This window comes from Corylus avellana, chromosome 3 (assembly GCF_965113065.1).
Source record: "Corylus avellana chromosome 3, dhCorAvel1.hap1.2, whole genome shotgun sequence".
NCBI classification, from domain to species: domain Eukaryota; kingdom Viridiplantae; phylum Streptophyta; class Magnoliopsida; order Fagales; family Betulaceae; genus Corylus; species Corylus avellana.
Window position 1 is genome coordinate 9,836,622 of NC_142492.1, and position 26,491 is coordinate 9,863,112.

Below are 26,491 nucleotides of genomic sequence, written 5' to 3' on the forward strand. Positions count from 1 at the left end.
ATATGATATTGTCCGCTTTGAGCTAAGCCCACCCGGTTTTATTATTAGGTTTACCCTCAAAATGCCCCATACCATTTAGAGAGAGTATATTTCATATAAATACAACATCATCTTTTTCATGCCCAGACGTTATTATTTTTTTCAAACTTGTTTTAAAATCGCTAAGCTAAATGGATAGTGTAGCAATAAGCTGGTATGATGTAAGTACTAATACCCTGTGAGTTTAGTTATGATTTAGGTACAATAGAAGTTATCTTTTATAGACTCATTGTCATTTTGACTTACGTACACATGCACATAATATGACTTTAAAATTAACACTATTAATATATTCTGCATTGTTGGTTAGAATTTTTTGAGATCTTTTTAGTGTAAACTCATGATGCAGTCCTTAGTTTGTTTGTTTGTTTGTTTTTTTTTTTTAAAAAAAAATTTACATGTTGAGGTGGCTGAATCTGGACAATCTAATTAAAAATCATGCCTATGATTTTAAAAAGAGAAATGTTAGATGTTATTCTAGTGTTCTTCTAATGCTCTCTCAACTGTGATTTGGCTTTTAAAATTATCGTTAAATTTGAGATTATCATTATTGACTTTTAATCTATTAGTAATTTTAAAAGTTGCATCACAGTTAGAAGGACACTAGAAGAATACTAGAAGAACACCTATCATTTCTTTTTTAAGAATATCATCACTATCAAACTACACAACAAAAAATAAAATATAAAACTAGGATCTTTGTGTTATAATACATCACCTTGTGACCATTTTTTTTTTTTTAATATATATAGAAAAATTGAAAGGAAATTTGTTCTTTTTAATTGTTTGCGTTAAGAATTAATGTTAAAAATTGACTGATGAATAGATTGAATCAAATTAAGAATACGATAAATAAAATTAAAAAAATTTAAAATTTAAAAATAGTTATGAATCATATACGAAATTTCATTTTAAAAAAACTTTAAGCCTCAATCATTGTTCATCATCCAAAAAAAAAAAAAGAAAAAAAATTCCCTTTGTGACTTGTGAATGGGTACAACTACAGGCCGGCGCGAGATATCGGCACAAGTTGCTGCACTCAGCTCGGACTCATTCCCTTTAAAGCACAACGTGTCAACGACTCAACGTTAGCGGGGAGCAGGGGGCAGGGGCAGCCGGGCCCGGGCAGGGTGGGCCCCAGTATGGCGTCCGAGGAAACTCTAGGAAATTGCCAAATGCCAGCTAATTCCAAGAACTCAAGAAGAAGAGAATTATCATAATTGAGACTAGTTTAGGGAAAAATTATACCTAGTTTCTATTATTTTATTTTATTTGGATTTATTCTATAAGTTTTTTAATTTTAAAAATAAGGTTTTTAAGTTTTCCTATCACAATCTGGGCCATTTATTTAAATTAAACGGTCAAAATAAAATATTATTATTTATTATTTTATCAATTATTGAATATATTATAATTGTCTTATCTTAAAAGTAATCAACTACTGATATGACAAAATTCTAACCATTTCATTTAAAATAAATAAATAATATTTGAAGAAATTTACATGATAGAATATCAATAAGAATATTAGAGGATCATGATCCGGCCAAAAAAATAAAAACAAAAAATCCTAATTGCATATTAATTTTAAGATAAGATGAATTAAACTCATTGAAAGAGAAATGCAAGATATTATAATTATATCTAATAAATTGACGTAGTATTCCCAACTAATTATTGGATTAATCATTGTTAAATAAATAAATAAAAAATCTAATAGTTTTTTTTTGAAACATATCATACTCATTCATTGATAAAAGTTGCGAGTCTAAAGCTCTTACAAACAGAACAAAAAGCTCTGAAGTAAATCATAGCCGAAGCTAAAGATACAGTCATCAACAACAGACCAAATCAACCAAAACACAGCATCCGCTAACCTATGACTGAATATCAGGTTGAAAACTCAGATCTGCATCAAACAGACACCATCTAATGCATAGGTAGCGCTTATTCCTCGCCTTGAAAACAAAACCCCCAAGCCGATACTTATTCATCGGCCTTGAGAGCAAAACCCCCAAGCCGATACTTATTCCTCAGCCTTGAGAGCAAAACCCACAAGCCGATAATCATCCTCCTCGACTCGAAAGCCAGGATAAATTTCACATCCACAACCCAAAGGTTTGGACCAGTAATATCGGGCAACAACCAAGTGCAACAAAGCAGGAGGAGAAAGTCTTATTACAAGCATAAATAAAACCATACAGGGAAATAAAGGGAACAATAAAACTAATGCAGAAAAAGAAATGACAGCAAATAAAACCAAATACAGGGGAACTCAAAAGAAATACAAAACAGAAAAACAACAAAATAGGAAAATAAATGCGAAAAACACTCAAAGCGGGTCTCGGCAGCCGGAGGAGGCCGATCGCGAGCTGGCTGGAAACCGCCGCGGAAGGTGGCACAAAAAGCTTGGCGCGGGAGGGGCGTGTGAAAAGACCCGACAGCGAGCGGTGAGCAGCGAAGCAAGCGCGGAGGAGATCGGCGGCACACACAAACAAATAGGGAGGGGGAGAGTTTGAGTGAAAACCCCCAAAAGCAGTACCCATCGAGAGAGAACACAAGCACAACAGAACAGAAAACACCAAAGACAGAAACAAACCTAAAACAAAAATCGGGAAGCAACGAAGGGAGGAAGGATGCAGGCAACGGGCATCCCTCCTCCCCTAAGGCGGCGGCACTCTAGAAGGGGGCTTAGGGTTTCACAAGGCTTAATGAGGCATGTATATTGTTATAAAAAAAAAAAAAAATTAAAAAAAAAAAAAAAAAAAACTAATAGTTAATTTAGAATGCCACATCAACATTGTTAGACAATTACAGATTAAAATATATATATATATATATATATATATATATATAATATCTAGCATTATCAAAATAAATTTATTGCTTCTGACTTAAAAAATTAAACTTGTGAAAACTATACAGAAAATTATAATTGTAATAAGACTTTGGGCTTCTAAGTCAACATTGGTTTTATTCATCTGTCCCTCTTTGGGAGCCCAAAGCCTAATCACTAGGATTGTAGGTTTGGGCCGCCATAGACCAACTCTTGGACTTTGGACTGTTTTCCAATTTTAGAATAAACATCAAGAGCCAATTTTTATTTTATTTTATTGAAGTTTTGCAATTTTCGAATTATAGCATCAAATTAGCATTGCTTTTTCTATGCTGATTTTGGCCTAAGAGAAAGCCCCTATACATGTAAAAATTGAGGCAGATGATCTTATCAACTATATAAAAAATAATCAGTTTAATTATTTAAATTAATATTTTAATATCCTTCTTTATTTATAAGTTCAAACTTTCATTTTCCAAGTAAAACTCAATACGCGAAGTCCCCAAGGGATAGTTCAATCGGCTGCGGACTACGCTTAATGAAGCAGAGATCACTAATTCGAATTTCCCCTCCCCCTTTCCTTGTGTGGACATGTCAAAAAAAATAAAAAACTCAATACGTGAAGCAGTTAACTGAAATGAGAAATTGAGAGTAAATTATAAATTCAAGGTTTGAACTCATAACTTTTTTTTTTTAATATTATATTAAATTATTAATTATCCCCAAAAATTTAAATTGAATTGACTTAATCATTTAACTAGGGCTTGGATTCTTGGAATTTGGACTTCCTGAGCCATGAAGATGTGCATAACCATGGCTTTGGAAATCAGAAGAATATTCAGTTTGGGAAAAGGAAGTTGAGATAAAAATACAGAAGTCCCTAGCATCTGAAAATGTCCACCAACTTTCTCCCTAGTAAAAAAGGTCAAAAAAAGAAGAAGGAAGAAACAAAGAACTAATTCGAAGTGCCTATCAGAGTTAGATTTTTAGCAATTTGTTATCTAAATTATTAGTAATTTTGGCAATAAATGCGAGAGCTTTTATCAAACTCATTTGTTTGAATATGTTCAGACACATCTTTCTTGTATTTATTGTACGAATTGCTAGCGACCTGAGTAACAAAATTACTGAAAATGGATCTGTGTCTCAAATCCTAAACCCAAAAAAGCAGTCGTCTAATTCTAAGATCATCAAAAGAGGTCATCCAACAGGTCATTAAGCAAAGAAGTCCAAACTTCAACCTCTATATCCAATGCCACCTCTTCTTTATCTTCAACCAAGATCCTCCACTTCCCACCCTTCTCCATGTCCCTGAGATATACTTTTCTTGAATCCTGAAACTCCCATCTCAGCAACAGTTCTTGATCAGAATTCCCACTAAGCCAATCTTCTGCCGCCTTCAATAACTCATGAAGCTCAAATCCATCGTCTTGATCAACCCTCTCTCTAAAGAAATCTAACAACATGTTTTCTGCACTACTGAATTTAGTACCATGTGGTGAGCTTTTTGTTTTGACGAGGTCAAGGAATTCTTGAGCCTTCTTCTGCTCTGAACACGGTTGCATGGGGGATTGAGGAGGAGCTTCATGGTTGAGCTCAGACAGTGCAATGCGTTTTTCTAATTCCACTGGCTCTAGCTGACCGAGACACTCAAACCGCAGGATCTTATGTAGAAGCTTTTTCTTCGTGCCTGCCCATCCACATATCACATTTCTGTCAGAATATCAGCTCAACAAAAGTTCTGAGTTTTAACTTTGAACATCGATTCTTCACAAAAATATAAACCATATTTTTATCTCATAATAATGATGTGGTAGTCTCAACCAACATTCGAATAAGTTCTTGTTAAAAAAAAAAAAAAAAATTTAAAAAAGAAATAATTTGTGTTAATAATTTGCTAATATTCTCTTATAAATTTAATAGATCAATAATTATATTTGTGGAGTCTACATAAATCTACAAATCTAATGGTTGATTTGTAAGATGATATAAAAAAAATATGAGCAAAATATTGACGGAAATCATTTCTCGCATTACTCTTTAAATTAATACTCTAATACTTTCCTATTTAATTGAGATAGGGGGTAAACTATAAATTTAGTGATAGAAAATTATGGACTTAACCATTTAAATTAGGAATTAGAGTAATACAACTGTCTTCAAAAAATAAAAATAAAAAGAGTAATACTACTTCCATACAACTTAATGATGTGACAGCAAAAATTAATTAGCAATTAAATTAACACTTGTAAAAAAAAAAAAAAAAAAAAAGATTAATTTTCACTATTATATTATCTCAATTATATGACAGTCATATATATCAGTATGTTAAATAACACTACTCTTTAAATTAATTATTTTGACAAGTATTGAAAATATAATTTATTTTGAAAATTTGAAATGTCTACTTGTATTAATTCATGTCACACACTCAAGTATGGAGGGACATATATATATAAATACCTTCTATGTGGGCAAGTTTACTGTGGAAAGGCGAGCTAATATCTTCATCATCTTCAAATGGGCAATCCAGCACCGACACTGGACTGAGTTGTTCCTTCTCCTCTTCATTTGGCCACTCCTGTTATGATTTACGATGTTAATGAACTTAAAAATTGACACAAAAATAGGCCCTGCAAGAAAAATGCTCGGGGTATTATAAAACTTTTATTATAATTTTCTTATAAATTCATGTGACCGTTTATATTATATAAAAATAAGTGTCACATACACTATCATCAGATGGGGCGGGCACCTCCAAACACTCTAGTCGGTCTCTAGCAATAAATTATTAATTTGACATAGTCAACCCTACAACTATGTCACCTGTCCATTAAGTAAATAAATACACCCCAAATCTTAGTTAACCCAATTTAAAATATGCATGTACAAATAGTAATTAATTCGCCTAAATAAAACCGAGAACTGTTAACTAATAAGAGATTGATATTGTAAATTAAATTATTTAATTTAAAAGAGATGAAGATGTTAATTCTGATATTATATTGAATTATTAATTATTTTAAAACTTTGATAAATAAAAAATTATAAACTTAATCATGTAAATAGTCCTTGAGTAGTGATTTTTAACACACTGACGTGCTTAAACAGTAAGCACGCTGGTATTAAAATATTATAAAATAATTTTTAAATAATAAATAAAATAATATTTTAACACCAGCGTGGCTTACTGTTAAGCATGCTGTATGCTAAAAATTACTGTTAAAAACAGTTATATATGCCCAAAACAGCAAGCCCACCAATGACAATGAGCCCCATATATTATTTTGTACGACAAGCAAATTAATTAAAGGTCAACAACTTGTTTGGTCACCGACAGTTGGAAAATAAGAACAAAAACCCAAAACTACCCTACCAAAACCCCAATCAGTGTTCCCAGCAATTGCATGCTTCTCTGTGCGATAATATTAGTCCTTGCGAGTTTAAACGCCGTGGATCCCGCAAATAGACAACACGTAGTGGGATCGTAGGCCTCGTAACACTCGACGGTATTTAATTCCATAGATCCCAGTCGTACCGTATCCTTTTCCCTAGATATACCCCACACGTGAAACCGTGAAAGTCATGCAACCCCATCACCAGCTGTTAATTCTCTCTTCCCGCTGACCAATAATTTTCAAAATTCCTATCACGTCCTTCCCTAGTCCCACCTACGTGTAGTCCTCCGCGCGCACACGCAATATCAAATAATTGTAGGGCAGTTCAAATCAAATTGCACGTAATTTGAGTAATTTTACAATTTTGTAGAAAAAACTAACCAATCAGAGAAGGCAGGCTCAACAGCAGACAAAAATACGAAAAGTACTGAATAAAAAAAAAAAAGCTCTTACCTTTATGTTAGCTCCGGAGTAGGTGGAGGTGGTTGCCGCTAAGATGGAATCGTCGCCGACTGTTTGGCCTACTACCTTCTTGTCCGGTAAATCCGTTTTACCTTCCACGACGTCGTTTTCGCTCGAGCTCACGGAGTTACCGCTGGAGGACCGTAAAATCTCCGAAGTAAAAAACTCGCTCTCGGCCCAACTGTCGCTGTGGCTGCTGGTGCTCGTTGAATCGGACGGTTTGTCTCGCTCGTTGGGAATCTCGCGGCACAATGTACACCGTCCGATATCGCTATCTTTGTTTTCGGCTTTCCTCCAAGAGCTCTTTCTGGAAAAGAGCTTCCGCGAAAGGCTTCGAGGTAGAAGCCCTTTCAGAGGTCCGTTTCGTGCGGGCGTTGACGGAGACTTAACGGATTCATGAAATGGGAGTTGTTTCTTGACGGCGTTGATCACAGCCTGCGAAGCTCTGTGCAAGGCCGAGATTGTGGTGGAAGCAACCGCCTTCGAACGGGTTCGGCGGAGAAAACGATGCCGTTTGGCGCCGGTCGTTAGTGAGCATCTCGCTTTGAGATCGAACTCCAGGAGGTATCGGAGGGTGGTGCAGCACTGTCGCCGGGGAAACGATTTGAAGCCGTTGGATGAGCAGGAACTGAGGAAATCGTCCCGGAGATAATCCTTGAGCATCAACGGCCTCCGTTGAATCATGACGGGCTTTCTGATCAGCGTCGACTGATCATCAGAGGGAGTGATCGAAGTCATTGGTTTAACTGGTCAATGAAAAAAGTTGAGAGACGGAGATAAAGCGAAAAAAGCTGCGGTGTATATATAAAGTGTAATACAGTGTGCTGATGAGTAAAGCAGTCACAGAGGCTCCATAAATTCACCTTCTGAGACTGAGAAAGCCTGGCCAGTGCCTTTTTCAGAAAACCCACTGAGAGAGAGAGAGAGAGAGAGTAAAAGGGTGTGATTTAAAGGTGAGAGAAGAGAAGAGAAGAGGGGGAGGGAAAGAGAGAGGTAGGTTCTGGGGTGGAGATCTCAAGGTGAAGGGGAAAAATTAACCCATTGAGGAAGAAGGAAGATATTAGATATCAGAGTGAAGCAGTTGGGAGAGGAATAAACAGAAGAAGAAAGAAGAAGAAGAAAGTGGGGTGCTTCTTGAGGGTGATTTTTGAATCATAAAGTTCGGTTTTTTTCATATTAGTAGTTTGAATTTTAGTGGGCATTGAGTTATAAAATTACAAGTAAAATTTATTACGATGTAGTTATTTTATTTAATTTTTATTGGTTTTGGACTGGTGTGAGACCAGTAGTTGACCTTCCTTTAATGCTGGGGTGTTGCAATTTCTCATATCGTCCATGCAGACTGTCCACAGTTCACGCACTTGGGCACGTGTGCATGTCCTTTATGTTGGCATCAGATATACATGCCTCCTAATTAATTATCTTCTTCGCTAGATTTAGGAGTGACTAATCCTTTTTTTATATATATATATATATATATAAGAGCATAGAAAAAATTAATTATTAAATCATTATTTTTAAAATAGAAGTAAAAGAAGTAAAGATTAATTTTTATGGTTATAAATATGACATTCTAATAACATTGTAATAAATATGTAACATTAGTCTTTAAGAGATAAGTTTCATATAAATAATGATGTCACGGCATTTAAATTTTTAGATCTAAAATAGTTCATTTTTATTTTAATTAAAAAATTGGGTGGGATGGTAAGTGATAACGGGCCTACATTGAACCTACTGCTAACAAATTAATTACAATGCAATGCAGCTGGTTAATTGATCGGTCAGTTTGTTCAAATTTTTCGTTGGCCTATTTAGAAAACCATCACGTCAATCGACCAGTTTGATACATTTTGGTTGACTTTTTTTTTTTTTTTTTTTTTAATTAATTTCTCAACAACCAAATAAAGGTAAAGAAAATGATCAACTACAACACGAAACAAACTCTCGTTTCCAATTATTTTTCTCAGTTTTCTTAACAACCAAATAAATACAGGAAAAATGAAACGAGAAGAGAATAATTTCAACTGGTCGGGTGTAAACTGGGTATTTTGCACCCTCTAGTAAGAAGCAGACACCTTAACTTAAAACACTAAAAAACAATATAACCATTTACACAAAATAATTTTCATTTTCTCGACAAAATAACCATAAAACTATTGGAGTCACTGTCTTGGTTGGTTTTAGAGACTACGATGTTGAAGGCTCGGAGGTAGGTGATGAGTTAGAACAAATGAAAAAGTCAACAAGACTAATTTGAATTAAAGATACAATATTTTATCTCCATTATATTTGATGTTTTTACTTGATATGTTAAATTTCTATTGAAGGCTGCCCTCACGCCTCGATAGAAAAGGCTCTCTTCCGGGGAATGAGATTTGGGAGAGAATCACCTACGAGTTTAAACAATTTAAAATGATGCAATTGGTGTTGTGACTTGCAGAGTGATTACGATCTTGGAACGACGTATTTTAATTGGTGTGAGAAAGATAGAGACCGGAGTGATCACGATATACATTGGTGTGAGAAAGATAAAGACCGGAGTGATCACGATATACATAGTTCAATGGTCCCAAGTTTTTTTTTTTTTTTTTTTTTTATATATATATATTGCAAAATCCTGTTTCAAGCAATCAATCAACCGAAGAACAAATGAAATTAAGGCTACTGCCAGTGATAATATATAATATAACATCCACATAGATTAGGATAAGAATCTTCACATTTGATTGATGATAAGGGAACAAAGAATAATCCACATAAGATTATGATAAATCGAGATTGATTAGTAATTGAGAAAGACGATTAAACCATACTTGGAATGCTTGTTTAAGTCCATAAATTGTTTTTTTCATAAGTTGCAAACATGATTGGGGAACTGAGGATCAATAAAATTAGGGGACTGTAAGTTTCATAAACACCCTATCTTTTAAGAACATCCAATTGTCTAAGATGCCAATCAAAATGGACAACAAGTGTAAGAGTTACATGAATTATAGATGGCTTAATAATTAGACTAAAAGTCTCAATGCTACCAAACAAGCCTTGAATCGTTCTATGGAACCATCAAGGCTAGCTCGCATGTGGAGATTATGTTGGGAGGCCAGGGGAGTGTAGCAATTAATGTTATTATGGAGTCACATGCAAGATGAAGATTGTTCAGTGTACACATACGGATGAGGTTGATAAAAGCTTCCGTTTAAGGAGTGTAGCTATGTCATGATGGACTCACGCATGATGATAAGGAGATAATAACACACGTGGAGATTAATAAAAGCTAGCTTCCATTTGAAAGCGAGTGTAACACGAAAGCGCGTTTCTTTTCACATGTGAAGAGAAAAGTGTTATGTATATATGCACGTGTGAAGATTGATAATTTTTTTTGTTTGAGACGGAGTGTTATAATATTTATCGTACTGGACTCCAAGTTGTAAGACATTAATTCTATGTTTGAAGTGCAGTGTAGTAAATATACAGGGTTTGATGAAAGGGATTGTAGCCCATAACAAAGGACCACTTACAAGTGGGTCATTGCATTGCAGTGCACATGCCTGGTAGTAAGCAGCCATTGATATTGCTAGCACCACGTCATCATGATCATCACCACATTGTTGGATGGAGTTACCATTAACTGGGAAGAGCAAAAACAACACATTACAGAAAGGGGGATTCAGTGCAGTCCAAGCTCAAATTCGATTATATATATGAACTATGGATCTTAAAATTAATTAACCAAAGATTTGAAATCTAAACCCAAGTCCGAATCGATTGGAATGGGAATCTCTTTATTTTATTTTTAAGAAAAATGCTTGCCTAACTTACAATTTTATGTATGGCGAATTATGGGCTCATGTGTGACAGTGCCATGCACATCAGTTAATTATCAAAAGAATTTTGCACACTTGGAGTAGTGGTTGCAATCACCCTCGAGTTAATTGGAGCGGTCACAACCATCTCTCATGAGTGAAATCTGGTGGTTGCAATTACTATCTCCCGGCCATGTGATGGTTAGGAGCAGTGACATGACATCAGTCAACAAAGGTATGCCTTTGACTTATGTAAGAATTTGCACATACCATATTTGTAAATTCTTTTGTTGGGTGGGGGTTGCACTGAGCTACCCCCCACACATCACCACTTGAACATGGCTCCGCCCGGATCTTTGTAAACAATTGGTTAACAATCAAATTTAAAATGTATAACACAGAGAAATATTATACTTTATAATTTTTGTTCTTCTAAGTTGGTTTATAAATGTTATATGACTGTCTTATGAGTTTGTGACATATTTTTCAAATTTTTTTCAAAATAATAAATCTCATGTAATGGTCATACATGATTCTAGAACCAACTTTTATTGTAGCAGCGTGACGTGCAGTGAGTGCTGATATATAATCTTGAGATATGCTATAGTGCAATAAAAAGATTATTTTTTTTTCTTCCATAAAAGTCTTAAGTGGCAAGAGGCCATAGGACCATCAATGGGTGGGGTCACAACAACTATAGATGGGGCCTATAGCCTCTTGCCACCTAGAACTTGTAAGGGCCAAAAAAGGTTTTTTTATTGTACTGTAGCATTTGTCTATAATCTTAGCTCGCATCTTAAAATGATGTGAAAAGTCCTAATTATCATTTTTCAAAGAAAAAAAATTAATAATAACACGTATCATGTTTTTAATTGAGTATGAAGTGATAAAGTAACGCAATCTGTTAAGTTACTTAATATATAGAAATTGATTTTAAGGAGTAAACTGTTATTTTGACATATCCTAAGGACTTATAAATTATTTTTTATACCACATGGAGTGATTTGTAATTTAGGTCAATTATAATAACTTATAAATTATTTTTTTATACCATAAAGAATAATTTGTAATTTAAGCCAACCATATAAACCAATTTTTCATTTAGTCCTAAATTTTAAACTGCCATATAAAAAATAAAATTACAATTTTACTAAATACTTAATTACGTTTTTTAAAATTCAATTTTTATAAAATATACCCTTCATCCCAACGCACTCCAATCAAACTTTCACCGAACCCGTTGATGGTGCTATATGTTTGGTCATTTAGTAGACGTGGAGACCCCAAGTGGGTCGCCTAATTTATATATGAAGAGGACATGCAGCCATGAGGTTATTGACTTTTTGTTTTTTTTTTTTGCGAGTATTTTACTATATCATTATTCGACTTAATTAATGATCAATTATCGTTTTAAGAACTCTAATGTAAAATTGTCATAAAAATATAATAATTTTGATACGTCATTTTGAGCATCTATATTCATTTATATGCTATAAAATTAGTAAAAATCTGATATTACTGCTAAATTACTTATTATTGTTTCAAAAGTATAAATATAAAGTCCACTTAACGCTCTCAAACTATTATCCTAAACAATCTATCCTTAAAACTATAAATTACAACAATTTACCTCCAAAATTATCAAAACAATGACAATGTATCTTCCAATGCTAAAAAATGACAAAATTATTCCTATAGAATTTTCAATAAGATAAAAATACCCTTAAAATTTTGAAAAAAAAAATTAAATTTTAATATTTTTGTTTTTATTTTAGTATGGGTAATTTTGTTATTTTGTTAAAATTAGGGGTACATTGTCATTGTTTTGGTAATTTATAAGGTAAATTGTCACAATTGATAGTTTATGGGATAAATTGTCATTAGAGCGATAATTTGAGAGAGTTAAATAGACTTTATCTATTTTTTTTTTTTTTAAGATTAAATTAAATTATTTATGTTGACACAAGGATTTAATTAATATTTTAATAAAATTGTGGCTTTGACACTTGAGAATTAATTATCAAAATTGATCAATTAAGCTCTGACAAACACGAAAACCCTACGCTATGGACACGATCAAAAGGCTGAATTCAAACACTTTGTCGGAAAAAGTCTCGGGTTTCATAACCCTATTTAATCTCTGTTTGTCCCTATGAAGATCTTACAAATCTTAAAAAGATTTAGGTTGTCAACGTATCACACGATCATCAAAGAAGTGATCATGTTGAATAGGTTTGCTTTATGTTGGACATAATAATTAACTTTGCCAAAAAAGAAAGAAGAAGAAGAAAGTTGAATTATATTTGTAGGATAATAGGGGTACGTAATTGTTTATTGCAATATTTATTTGTCCAATCACTAATATTTTGCAGTTCAATTCACTCTCACTCGCATGTGTCCGTATCGCTTGTACGACTTGTTTAACTAGATGGGTAAGGGTGCAAAGGCGGGCGGTTTTTAACCGCCCGCTAACCGCTAACCGCTATAACCGCCAACCGCCTAACCGCCTAACCGTTTAACCGCATTAACCGCTAACCGCCTAACCGCCATAACCGCCTAGCGGTTAGCGGTTAGCGGTTATTGGGTCTACTAACCGTAACCGCTAACCGCTAACCGCCTTTTTATATAATATATTTTTATAATTATACATATAACATAATCACTTGATCATTAAATCACAATTTTTTAAAAAAATAATTAAATCACAATTTGAGTATTAATATATTATCACTATAATTTATATGATTATATCATATAATCACTTGATCATTAAATCACAATTTTTTTAAAAAAATAATTAAATCACAATTTGAGTATTAATATATTATCACTATAATTTATATGATTATATCACATGAGATTGATTATTAAATCATTTGATTATATAATAACAAATTATACATATATAATATGACATAACTCATAAGTATACTAATTCATACTAATACAACAATTAAATATCTAGAGACTTATTTCCAATGTATGTTATAAACCTATAAGTCTATATAAGTCTACATATGTATATGAATAATATAAATGTATAATATCAATAGTTAATCATATGATTCAATGACAATTCAAATACTTTATTCAAGACTTCAAATGAATCATATTATTAATGTACAATGATGATATGATTCGTATAATATCAAATTAAGTAATTGACATTGGATTAAACAATGACCAATGTGTTACTTATAAACATAATTTAAGTATTAATGTATTATCATTATAATTTTAGTAATTTATATATTATCACTATAATTGATATGATTATATCACATGATGACTTGATCATTAAATCATATGATTATATAATAATAAATAATACATATATAATATGACATAACTCATAAGTCATAAGTCTACAAGTTAATCATATGATTCATGTACAATGATAATCACAATTGAATTAAACAATATGTTACTTATAACTACAAGTCTACAATTTAATTAAAGCATTCTTAGATACTTTAGGAATTTAGGATTTAGGAGTTTGAACATTACCATTTACCATTAGATATTAAGTTCAATTCAAATAAAAAAGATTATAAGTAAATATGATAAGAATTTAAATAATTAATCATATGAATCATATGATATAATTTAATGAGACTATATGATTATATAATATCAAATTAAGTAATTGACATTAGATTCAACAATGTGTTACTTATAATCACAATTGAAGTATTAATGTATTTTTTGAAAAATTTTTAGAAAAAGAAATTTAACCATTTTTTGAAAGAAAAAAAAAAGAAAATTAACAATTTTGAATTATATATATATGTATATATAATTGCTTATAGTTATATTATATGCATATTGAATAATATAAATGTATAAGATAAATATTTAACTATATGATCCAATTACAATTCCAATACTTAATCAATTATTCATGTACAATAACAATGACAATGTGATTCATATAATATCAAATTAAGTAATTGACATTGGATTAAATAATGTGTTACTTATAACTACAATTGAAGTATTTTTGTTTGTTTGTAAGTTTATAAGATCAACACTTAATCATATGATCCAATGACAATTCAAATATTTATAGCAATTGGGCCCAAGAAGATATTAAAAATACAATAAAAAAAAATGAGGATAAAAAAAAGCAAAAAAAAAAAGCCTAATTTTAAAAAAGCGGTTAGCGGGCGGTTATCTATTTCACTAACCGCTAACCGGCCACTAACCGCTAACCGTTAACCGCTAGGCGGTTAGCGGTTGCGGTTAGTGAAATTTACTAACCGCTAGGGCGGTTACGGTTAGCGGTTATTGCCACTAACCGCTAACCGTAACCGTCTTTGCACCCCTATTAAGATGGGTGACATATATAATAATTATTTATAATTATATGGTATCGAGTTGTAACGAACATGACTTGATTAAATTTGTTTTATTTATAATAAACATAAATTATCTCGATCAAACACACATTCAAAACTATTTTATTTATTGTCTCCCTAATTTATATTGATTTGAACATTTAGTGGAGACTTTTATAACTGATTTGGTGTTGATGCCTTTTTCTTCAACCGTCATGAACTCGGACTCGAACAGTGCTTCTACCACATCAGCCTCTTCTCAGTGGTTGTCGCTGCTTTTAAGTGGAGGTTTAGATAGACTTGCCTTCATTAGTGTCATTTTTGCTTCTGTAATGGTCTTGCGCAATCCATTGAGAGGATCGAGTCATCTGTTTGACCCATTTCTTACAATTTGTAATATTTTTGCACTGTTTTAATTTGTTTTTGATCTATTGTTAGGGAACCACCCCTTTTTCGTTTTTAGGATCGTCCACTTCTTCTTCATTTTGGATTAAGAGTGAAAATGATCATTCCTTATAACCCATTCTTTATTCAATTAAATAAAAAAAAAAAAAAACTAGATTCATGATGAAATAAATTTAATAGTCAATACTCATGACCATAATTAAAAATGTAATAAGAGAAATGCTAATTTGACTCGTTTATGAATCATGTCTAATTAAATTGACCCGTTCTAATTCAAATGTATTACACCAAATCTTAACCTCTTAATTTTGTGTCAAAATTTGGTGGATCTCGTGGGTTATGTCAAACATTAATTTGTAGGTAGCAAAAGACAGAGGTTAAAAAGCCAGCAAGGACTAACAGGATAATGGATAAGGTAACTGTACCGTAAATAGTAGAAAGTTAAGACAATTTCTAATAATACAATGATTTTTTTTGCCTATATATGGAAACTTTTTTCTAGCCTTTTGCTACAACTCTAGAAATCTGTCCCAACTCTATTGTTAGATTGAGAAACTCCATAAAGAAACTTCAACATTCCTTTCCATGTCATCCTCTAAACAGTACTGAGGAGGAGATAGAAGCAGCCCTTCCGCCATATTCACCAGCAATCCAGGCATGTCAAACACAGCCTCCTCATCCATATACATCACACTTTCTTGCTGATGATCATCATCCAAAACTCTCTCTCCGCAATCCTTCTCAACCAACTGATCATCATGACTCGGCCGGAAGCCCTCCGCCGCCTCCGCTGCAGCCCTCCTAATCTCCCCGGCGTCCGTCGAAGCCGGCACGCGACAACTCCAAGCCGAGTCGGCGAAGTTGAGACAAGCAGAGGTTCCTCTAAGCGCCAAAGCCGCCACGTCATGCGCCCGCGCTGCCATCTCAGCACTCGGGTAGGTCCCAAGCCATATCCTTGTCTTCTCATTGGGCTTCCGCATTTCGGAAACCCACTTGTTGTTGTTCCTCCTCCTAACCCCGCGATACACCGGGTGCCTCGTCTCCTTGAATTTCTTCCTCCCCGCGCGCCTCTTGGGCTTGCTGGAAGCCAGTAAAACTTCTTCGTCCGAGTGGTGGCCGGCGTCGGACAAGGAAGAAGCGCTCTCCGGGTTCTCAGTCGGACACCCGAATGGACGAGGGTCTGAGTATCGGGTGAAGATATCCATTTGAGAGTGAGTTGCGTAACTGAAAGGGCAATTGTTTTCAAGTGATTTTGATTTTGTTGGTCCTGAAGAAGGCAAGGGAGTGAGCGAGACAGAGAGTCGTCCTTTATGGCCTCGGTGTAAGTGTAAACCGTAAACGGTATTCTGGAGGCTGCGGCTTAGACACGGATAATCCGTGTCATGGAATTGTGTATTTTTATAATGCTTAATTAAAAGACTTAGAGTCCTAGGTTTTGACTGCTTGTTCCTTGGTGTGTCTGTCTTGGACTTGTCCTCCTCCAGCTGGCATATCTTAGTAAACCAAGTGTTTATGACGTGGCGTGACTTGCCTGCTCTAAATAGCACGTTTTTAATTTCGTCCAGTAATTTTAAATACACAATTCTTATTTTACTGGTCTAATAGTATGTGAATTAGATGAATGTTATAACCTGATCGAGAAAAAAATGTATGACTTGGGTAATTAAAGTCAAGTTAATTTTCAAAAGTTTTCTTACCTTTGTTAAAAGAAGAAGGAAAAAAAATTAAGGGTCAATAATCTTGTATTTTTTTTGTAATTTTATGGCTCCACCCTCAGATAATTATGTGAATTGTCAAGCTCTTGAATTTATTAGTCTTTTCATGCATGCACCAAATTAGATACTGTTTACAAGCTTGAAAGTGAAGGGAAGGCTAATCTGCTCTTGTTCACACCAGATACTACTGTTGACACTTGAAAGTTAAACCAAATATCAGGTTGTGTACGAGGTTTCGCACACGCATTCTCATGGATCACGTGGGCTTTCTAGAAAGAATTTTCTGCTTGATCCACGTGGATATTAAGATGGGAAGCTGGCTAAGATATTGGCTTTGGAGGGAATTTGGAATGGGTTTGATGGAGGGGTCCTCGCAGTAGCTTTACCTCAAGAAAATGGCTGATGACAGCTAGATTGACCTAAGTAACCATGCAGTACGTGTACCTACTGAGGTAGGCTAAAAGGGGAGGAGAAGCTTAAGAGGATTGTGAATCAAACATAAGATTTGAAGATTATTTTTAAAAGGGAAATGTTAGGTTTTTTTTTTGGAGTTTTTTTTTTTTTGGTGTCCTAAGTGTTAAATTATCAATTATCCTAAAAATTTAAGCTTATAAGAAGAAGTAAATTTAATTATTTAATCAACACTTTAACACTCTTCCTCATGTGTGGGCTCTAACTCTATTTTAATAGATGAGGCCCAACACGTGAAATTTTTAATTTTAAATGAGGGGTGATTTAAAGAAGTTAAGGTTTGAGCAAATCACTTTTCTTATCAAAATATTAAAGGCCCAACACGTGAAATTTTTAATTTTAAATGAGGGGTGATTTAAAGAAGTCAAGGTTTGAGCAAATCACTTTTCCTATCAAAGTATTAGTTAAAGGCCCAACACGTGAAATTTTTAATTTTAAATGAGGAGTGATTTAAAGAAGTCAAGGTTTGAGCAAATCACTTTTCCTATCAAAGTATTAGTTAAAGACCCGTAAGGAAGATATCCAGATATCCTTAACTAAATGAAACCACACCATCGTCAAAAGACTTAGGGTTTGTTTGGTAATGGGGATGGAGATGGGCCAAACACTGTTCATCACCATTTTCCAAAAAAATCAACATCAAAACATTCTAACTTTTTCACTTTTAATATCAAATCATTCACTTTTTATTATTATTCAAATAAAAAAATCACTACAAAACAAAACTTTTTCACTTTTCCATATCACTTTTTCATTTTTTATACCAAACATTCTTACTTTTTTATCACATCAATCTATATCAACTACAGTGTTTAGGTCATCCCATTTGCCAAACACCCCCTTAATTATTAGGGGATGGGGTTGGCCCAAACACTGTTCATCACCGTTTCCCAAAAAAATCAACATCAAAACATTCTAACTTTTTCACTTTTAATATCAAATCATTCACTTTTTATTATTATTCAAATAAAAAAATCACTACAAAACAAAACTTTTTCAGTTTTTCATACCACTTTTTCATTTTTTTTATACAAAACATTCTTACTTTTTTTTTTCACATCAATCTACATCAACTACAGTATTTAGGCCATCCCATTTGCCAAACACCCCCTAAATTAGCAGTATTTGCCTTATCCAAGCATCCAATCAAGCTAAGACCACGTTAATATAAGATTGACCAAAGGAAAGGCACATGTATATATGCTCTCATGCCCAACCCCCAAATTTTCATTCTCTCATTAATACTTTTATTGACTTAATAAGCATAGAAGGTGGTGTTGCTACCTCTCACCCCTCCCCTCCCCTTGCCGTGCACCGTTCTAACATTTGGTTGTTTTGCAGAGATCCCGAATCAAAGACTAAGTGGGCGAAGTCACTAGTTTATTTTTGGCATTAACAGGATAAATGTTTGGTTTATATCTTTGGTCAATTTTTTGTCCATCTTCGTACAAGAGATGGGCAAATCTACGATTGCGATCTATGGGACCCATATGTAGGTCTCACAGATTTAATAATAAATTTGCAAAAAGAAATGAAGTTAATATTTTTCTTATATTTTCATCTCATCCTACAAATTCAATAGTAAATTCATCTATTTACTATGGAGATGCTGGATATGGTTACTGAAGAGAGCGGAAGGTTGGGAGAAAAGCATAGGGTTTTTTTTATATTTTTTTTTGTTGACATTCCAAGCTTGCTTATACTGGATATGGTTACTATACAGTAATTAGTAAAGAAGTGTTAATTAGATACTGGATATGACGAAAAATCTTTCTGTAATAATACAATGATTTTTTGCCTAGGAAAAAAAATAGTAAGACAATTGAAAAAATACACTGATGAGAAGGAATAATATCAACCTATCCCACGGGTCCTACCCAACTCAATTTGATTTTTTACATCTTTTCTAAGCTAAGAGCTCTGTGCCTGTGAAAAACACAGGAAAAAATGAACAGAAAGACACACTTTTGTATGCACTATTTACGCAAACTTTTCCGAACTCTGTCCAAACTCTATGATTAGACTGAGAAACTCCATAAAGAAACTTCATGAGCATTGCTTTCCATGTCATCCTTATCTACAAAGGGAGGAGGAGAAAGAAGAAGCCCTTCAGCCATATTCACCAGCAAGCCAGGCATGTCAAACAAAGCTTCCTCATCCATATACATCACACTTTCTTGGTGATCATGATGATCCAAAACTATCTCTCCGCAATGCTCCTCAACAAGTTGATCATCATCATGACTCGGTCGGAAGCCCTCCGCAGCCTCCGCCGCAGCCCTCCTTATCTCTCCGGCATCCGTTGAAGCCGGCATACGCAAACTACAAGCCGAGTCGGCGAAGTTAAGACAAGCAGAGGTTCCTCTAAGCGCCAAAGCCGCCACGTCATGCGCCCGCGCTGCCATCTCAGCACTCGGGTAGGTCCCAAGCCATATCCTGGTCTTCTCATTGGGCTTCCGCACTTCAGAAACCCACTTGTTGTTGTTCCTCTTCCTAACCCCGCGATACACCGGGTGCCTTGTCTCCTTGAATTTCTTCCTCCCCGCGCGCCTCTTGGGCATGCTGGAAGCCAGCACAACTTCTTCGTCCGAGTGGTTACTGGGTCGGCGAGCGGAGGTGCCGGCGTCGGACAAGGAAGAAGCGCTCTCCGGGTTCTCAGCCGGAGACCCGAATGGATGGGGGTCTGAGTATTGGGTGAAGATATCCATTTGAGAGTGAGTAACTGATCAAAGTGCAAGTGTTTTCAAATGATTTTCCTGAAGAGAGTGAGTGAGAGAATGTCTTTAATTTATAGCTTCGGTGTAAAGATTTATTTTGGTCGCATGGCTGCGGCCGGCTTGGACACGGACACACGGACTTTGGAGGAGCCCCACGGTTTCAGAGAATTTTTTGTTTTTTGTTTGTTTGCTTATTTAATCATTTTTATAATGCTTAAAGTAGTAGGTCTTGAGTCTTGACTGCTTGTTACTTGGTGTGTCTGTCTTGGACTTCTCCAGCTTCAGCTTACATATCATATTAAACCAAAGTGTTTAATTATGACGTGGCGTGAGTGGCCTGCTCAATATAGCACGTTTATAATTCCATCCAGTAATATTAATATTAATGATAAATGCTTGGTTTTTACGTTTTTGTCATTTCTTGTTCATCTTTATAAGAGATAAGAGATCAGAGATAAGGGGATGAGTAAATTCACTATTAAGTTAGTAAGACTTATATGTAGGTTTTACACGTACATTTAATGATAAATTTGCCAAAAAAGAAAAAAAGTGATGACAAATATTCATCTCTTATTTTATTAGACTGATGTGTTAGTCCTCGTCAATCTTTATATTTTTAATAAAGGCTGATTCAAGAGTTAATCAACATGATCAGTGATGCTAGAAGGAAGACCTAGCTATGTCATTTCAAAATTGATATAACTTTTAAATCATTATCAATAAACCATTGATAATTTTAAAACTCATATCAATTTCGGGAAGACACATGAAGCACTTGGGTTTTCTTTCTAGAATTACTCGATAAATACAGCTATAATTCTTGCATTTTATACTTCATTTTAAATTATTGTTCCGATCACTAACTTTTGGCTTAAACGAGATATTAATGCAAGAAAGTGCGTATTTAATTTGTAGAAGTTTTAGCAAGGTTAATCATTTATGAGGTAGCATGGAACATGATGATCACAAAAGTTAAACCTCAAGGAAAGAAGCTGCAGTGTTGAACAAAATGAGAGAGTAAAACCAAAAGAGATGTGCGTAGAGAAGTTGCAACCAAAAAGACAAAATCTCTTTATCTTGAAATGCAGCTCCATATGGGGAGTGAAAATCTGAAAAATACAGCAGCAACTCGTGAGCCCAAGAACAAAAGAAACAGTAGTCAGAAAAGCAAACAGGGGTGGGAGGCTAGATGCATAAGACACGGGTTCATCTAGAAAAATATAAACGGTAGAGTTGACAAAAGTTAGGCTTGTTAAATCACCACTTATCTTAAATGGATGCGTTGATAGGAAGATGTCAATTTAATCACTTAATCATTACTTTAACATTCTTCCTCATGTACGAGCTTAAACTCCCTTTTAATAGGTGAGGTTCAATAAGTGTAATATTTAATTTGAATTGGGTGATTTGACGGAGTCAGGATTTAAACTTTCTGAACCTCTTGCTATGATATCATGTTAAATTACTACTTTTCTAAAAGCTTTAACTTTTAGGAAGAGATAAATTTAATAACTTAATCATTACTTTAAAAATGCTAACATCTTATCCTTTTGATGTGCAAGAGGAAACAAGCAAGGAAATTACTTTGGAGCAAATGGTTATTTAAGGAGATCGCCATATCGATCTCTCATGGGCTGGGGGTTCAAAGGCTCCTGAAGTCCGAACGAAGGAGTTCTCTCCCATTCGGCCTGCAGCAAAGTTCTATTTTCTTTTTGATGCAACACATTTCGATATTGACAATCTTAATTCATAATCCAATTTCAAGAACCCGTATCACAATCTTGATCTAGTTTAGGAACAGCTTGGTTAGGAAAAGTGGCGTGAAGACTTAGGCTCCGTTTGGTTCGCGGATTAGACCCTTGGATTGGACTAGCTAACACTAGGTATAACTAGTCCTTTGTTTGGTAACACTCTATTTCTGGGAATAGTTATTCCCATGGGATTACTAATCCTATATACACGGGGTTAGCTGAGCCACTAAAAAACGAGTGGCTTAGCTAATCCTTTCCTGTGGGATTAAAATTATCGTGTAAATTGCCCACAAAAACCCCACCCTTCTAGCACCCACATCTCTCAAGGAGACTCTGCAAAACGATCTCCATCTCTCAAAGAGCAACGATCTCTCTTCTCTGCGCAAGCGATCTCTCTCCCCTTCTCTTCTCTTTGATTTCTCTTCTTTGTTTCTTGGTTATTTCATTCTCTCTCTATTTCTTGGATTTTTTTTTTTTCTCTGTAACGTTTCTCTGTTTTTTTTTTTTTTTTTTTTTTTTCTTTTGATTCTCTGTATCGTTTCTCTTTGATTCTGTTTAGGCTTTTTTTTTAAAAAAAAAAAAAAAAATTTTAAAAAAAAAAAATTTTTATTTTTTTTTATTCTGTTTCTCCATCTCTCTTTCTCTATATTTTCTCAGTTTGATTTTTAATTCAATTATATATATATATATATATATATATATATATATATATATATATAACCTATGTTCAAGCGTACAACCTGTGTTCAAGCGTATATATATATACACACACACGCTTGAACACAGGTTATTCATACATGTTCAAGCGTGTGTGTGTATATATATGTACCCAAAACGTTTCTGAGTTTTTTTTTATTTTTCTTCTATTTTTTTATTTCTTTTGATTCTTTGTATTGTTTCTCTTTGATTCTGTTTAGGGTTTTTTTTTTTTTTTTTATTCTGTTTCTCCATCTCTCTTTCTCTATACTTTCTCAGTGTGATTTTTAATTCAGTTATATATATATATATAATTGAATTAAAAATCACACTGATATATATACACACACTTGAACACAGGTTATTCATACATGTTCAAGCGTGTATATATATAAAATTATATATACATGACATAACTAAAAAAAAAAAATTATAGTAAAATTGTTTATGTTTCAAAAAAAAAAAAAATGAAAGTCCTTAATAATATAAATTGTATTTATATTATAAGGGTATTTTAGGAAATAAGATCACAATACAATTCCATTCACCAACATATTGCACTGTACCAAACGAAGGAATATGATTAGGTAGTCTATTCCAACGTTACAACCAAACAAAGGAATAGGACTAACTAATCTATTCCCAGTGGTAGCTAATCCCAGTGATAGCTAATCCTTTTCCAATGGACTAGACAATCCGCGAACCAAACGAGGCCTTAGGCTTCAAAGTTAAGCTTCCAAAATTTTCTGAGACTCTCATCGCCTTAAATGTTGTTAGCAAGCCAAAAATTCATTTATCGAATCAATCTCATGGGAAGGAGGAAAATGAATTTGTTGAGGAAGATTCTTTGGTAGATTGCCTATCTAGTATTGTAACACCTCGGTCTTATATTGGAAATATGAGAAGAAGCCCATATAGAGTGAGTGGTTTATAAAGATTGTCGTGGGTGCTAAGTCCCACATTGCCTAGTTACTAGGTGAAACTGAGTTTTATAATGAATTATAGGAAAGTTCCAAATTGACTAGTCATTTTTGGGTGATAACGCAGATGTGGCTAGCGCTTTTTCCTGAGTTATTACAAGTGGTTTCAAAGCCATCTAGTAACGTCAAGTCATGTGGTACTGGAGCACTACGTGACGTGACTTTGAGGAGGACGTCATAAATTTATGTGGTACTGGAGCACTATATGAAGTGACCTTGATGAGGATGTCAGGAATTTAAGAGGGAGAGTTTGTAACACTCCGGTCCCATATTGGGAAAATGAGAAGAAGCTCACATAGAGTGGGTGGTTTATAAATATAATCATGGGTGCTAAGTCCCACATTGCCTAATTACTAGGAAAAACTTGACTTTATAATAAATTTTAGGGAAGTTTCAAATTGACTAGTCATTTTGGGGTGATAGCGCGTAAAACTAAGCTTTATAATGAATTCTAGGGAAGCTCCAGATTAACTAGCTTTTTTGGAGTAATAATGCAGATGTGGTTAGACTACAAAAAAAAGAATATTTTTTGACGTGACAAACAGTAACTCATGTTTGCCACGTCAAAACATTTTGACGTGTCAAAGTAGACACGTCAAAAAAAATATTGTTGACGTGTTAGATATTAACACGTCAAAAGTTTTTGACGTGTCAAATTAACACGTCAAAAAAAAATTAACATTTGTAAATAATTAGGTAATTAACATATGTATTAAAAAACAATTAATTTTAATTGGCATAAAAAATTAAATTTGATTGGATAGGAAAATTAAGTTTATCATATTAGTATAAATTAATTGGTATATATGTATACGTATATATATCACATGCATGCCAATTAATATATATATATATATATATATGTTTGTTGTATATATATGCATAATCATTCTATATATTGAATACCAATTAATATAATTATCACATGCGTGCATATAATTCAACAATTTCATTAATATTAATTTGAACATGATATTATCATGCATAAATCAGTCTAGTAATATTAATATGATAGCCATATTAATTTTTTTAAAATATATAAAACATACTGAATACATTTATTTTATAAGACCCGCAAACCTCACATGAACTCGGCCAACACAAAATATGTGGTCGGTGAGTGGATACATCTAATTATCTATACATCTAGAATATTAATTTATTTATTTTCTAATTAATTGTAATTGTGTTGTATGGATAATGTGTTATAGAAGAGAAAAAAATTATATAATAGAATAAATATAATTTTAATAGAAATTATATGATAGAGTAAATATAATTTTAATAGAAATATAATTTAATATATAATTTTAATAAAATTAAAATAAATATAATTTATAATATTTTAAATTATATAATATAATTAAATATAATTTTATATGTTTTTGACGTGCCATGTGTGGCACGTCAAAAGCTTTTGACATGTTGTAGTTAAAACGTCAAAACATTTTGACGTGTCTAACCAACACGTCAAAAAAAAAAAAAAATTAACATTTGATTGTAATTAGGAAATAATTGATATAAAAAATATGTATTAAAAAACAATTAATTTTAATTGGCATAAAAAATTAATTTTGATTGGATAGAAAAATTATATTTTATCATATAGTATAAATTACTTGGTATATATGTATACGTATATATATCACATGCATACCAACTAATATCACAATATATATATATATATATATCTGGAGGGCATGATAAAGTTGTTCATTATGCCGTTTAACCAGTGCTGTAAGTTCCTCACTCTTTTTTAGTATTAGTGCTTTCGTATATGGAAAATAACCCAGCGGTGCCAAGCTTATAATTAGGTATATATATATATATATATATATATATATATATATATATATTTTTTCTGACATGCCAAAACCAGCACGTCAGAAATTATGGCTGTTCCTTTTTTTTTTTAATTATAAATCTACATAGTTTCTGACGTGCTGGTTTTGGCACGTCAAAAATTTCTGGCTTGCTAAAACCAGCACGTCAGAAATTATTTCTGGTCTTTTTTTTTTTTTCAAAAAAATTTGGTTTATTTATGACGTGCTAAAACTAGTACGTCAAAAATTTATGACATGCTAAAACCAGCACGTCAGAAATTATTTCTGCTCAAAAAAATTTTTATTCGCAATGCGGTAATATAGGAAAAAAAAAAAAAAAAAAATCTGACGTGCTAAAACTAGCACGTCAAAAATTTCTGACGTGTTAGTTTTTGGCACGTCAAAAAAAAAAAAAATGAGCGGAATTTTTAACTTTTTTCCTCTTTTTTCCTATCTTCTTTCCCTCTTCTTTTCCCTTTATAATTCTTTTATATATTCACCTTTTTGGTCCTTTTTCTTTCATTTCCAGACTCCTCTCTTTCTCTCCTCTCTCAATCTCCCTAGCTTCTTCTCTCTGCAGCCGGCCAGCTCCCTCTAGAGGAAAGAAGAAAAAGGAGAAAAAGAAGAGGAAGAAGAAGAAGAAGAAAATTAAAGGGGAAGAGAAGCAGATCTGCAAAAAAAAAAGAAAAAAAGTAGAAGAGAAGAAGAAGAATAGAAGATAAGAAGATTTTTTGGGTTTTTGAAGATTTATTGAGTTTCACGTTTGGGTTTTTGATTTTTCAGGTTGATTTTTTGAAGATTTTTTGGGTTTGGGTTTTTGAAAATGGAGGAAAGAAGAGAGAGTGAGAAAATGGAGAAAAGAAGAGAGGGAGAGAGCTGGGCCATGGGGGAGAAAATGGAGAAAAGAAGAGAGAGAAAGAGAGCTAGGAGCGAGGGAGTAACGAAAATGGAGAAAAGAAGAGAGGGGGTGAAAATATATATATATATATATATATATATATATATATATATATATATATTATTTTAATTGAAAAATAATTTAAATTAATAAAATT

General features: G+C 33.4%; 3 protein-coding genes across 5 annotated transcripts; all 3 read right to left on the minus strand.

Moving 5' to 3' along the window:
• Positions 1-3,919: 3,919 nt before the first annotated feature.
• LOC132175642 (uncharacterized) lies at positions 3,920-7,880 on the minus strand. 2 transcript variants are annotated; one of them, XM_059587650.2, is made up of 4 exons: positions 7,599-7,880; positions 6,727-7,481; positions 5,339-5,456; positions 3,920-4,565 (listed from the first exon to the last, which is right to left on the minus strand). In XM_059587650.2, exons 2-4 carry the CDS (start codon positions 7,471-7,473, stop codon positions 4,066-4,068), a joined length of 1,365 nt encoding a protein of 454 aa, XP_059443633.2. In that variant the 5' UTR covers positions 7,474-7,481; positions 7,599-7,880; the 3' UTR covers positions 3,920-4,065. The 2 variants fall into 2 exon arrangements, with proteins under 2 accessions (XP_059443633.2, XP_059443632.2); XM_059587649.2 differs by having other exon boundaries at positions 6,727-7,880.
• Positions 7,881-15,818: 7,938 nt separating this feature from the next.
• Positions 15,819-16,500, minus strand: LOC132176094 (dehydration-responsive element-binding protein 1B). Its single transcript, XM_059588219.2, has one exon. It carries the CDS (start codon positions 16,486-16,488, stop codon positions 15,826-15,828), a length of 663 nt encoding a protein of 220 aa, XP_059444202.2. The 5' UTR covers positions 16,489-16,500; the 3' UTR covers positions 15,819-15,825.
• A 2,987-nt stretch (positions 16,501-19,487) lies between these two features.
• Positions 19,488-20,199, minus strand: LOC132176123 (dehydration-responsive element-binding protein 1B-like). Of its 2 annotated transcripts, XM_088514909.1 has the most exons (2): positions 20,101-20,199; positions 19,488-20,067 (listed from the first exon to the last, which is right to left on the minus strand). In XM_088514909.1, the coding sequence occupies exons 1-2, from the start codon at positions 20,175-20,177 to the stop codon at positions 19,488-19,490; spliced, it is 657 nt and encodes a 218-aa protein (XP_088371035.1). In that variant the 5' UTR covers positions 20,178-20,199. The 2 variants fall into 2 exon arrangements, with proteins under 2 accessions (XP_088371035.1, XP_059444234.2); XM_059588251.2 differs by having other exon boundaries at positions 19,488-20,199.
• Between the last annotated feature and the right edge of the window lie 6,292 nt (positions 20,200-26,491).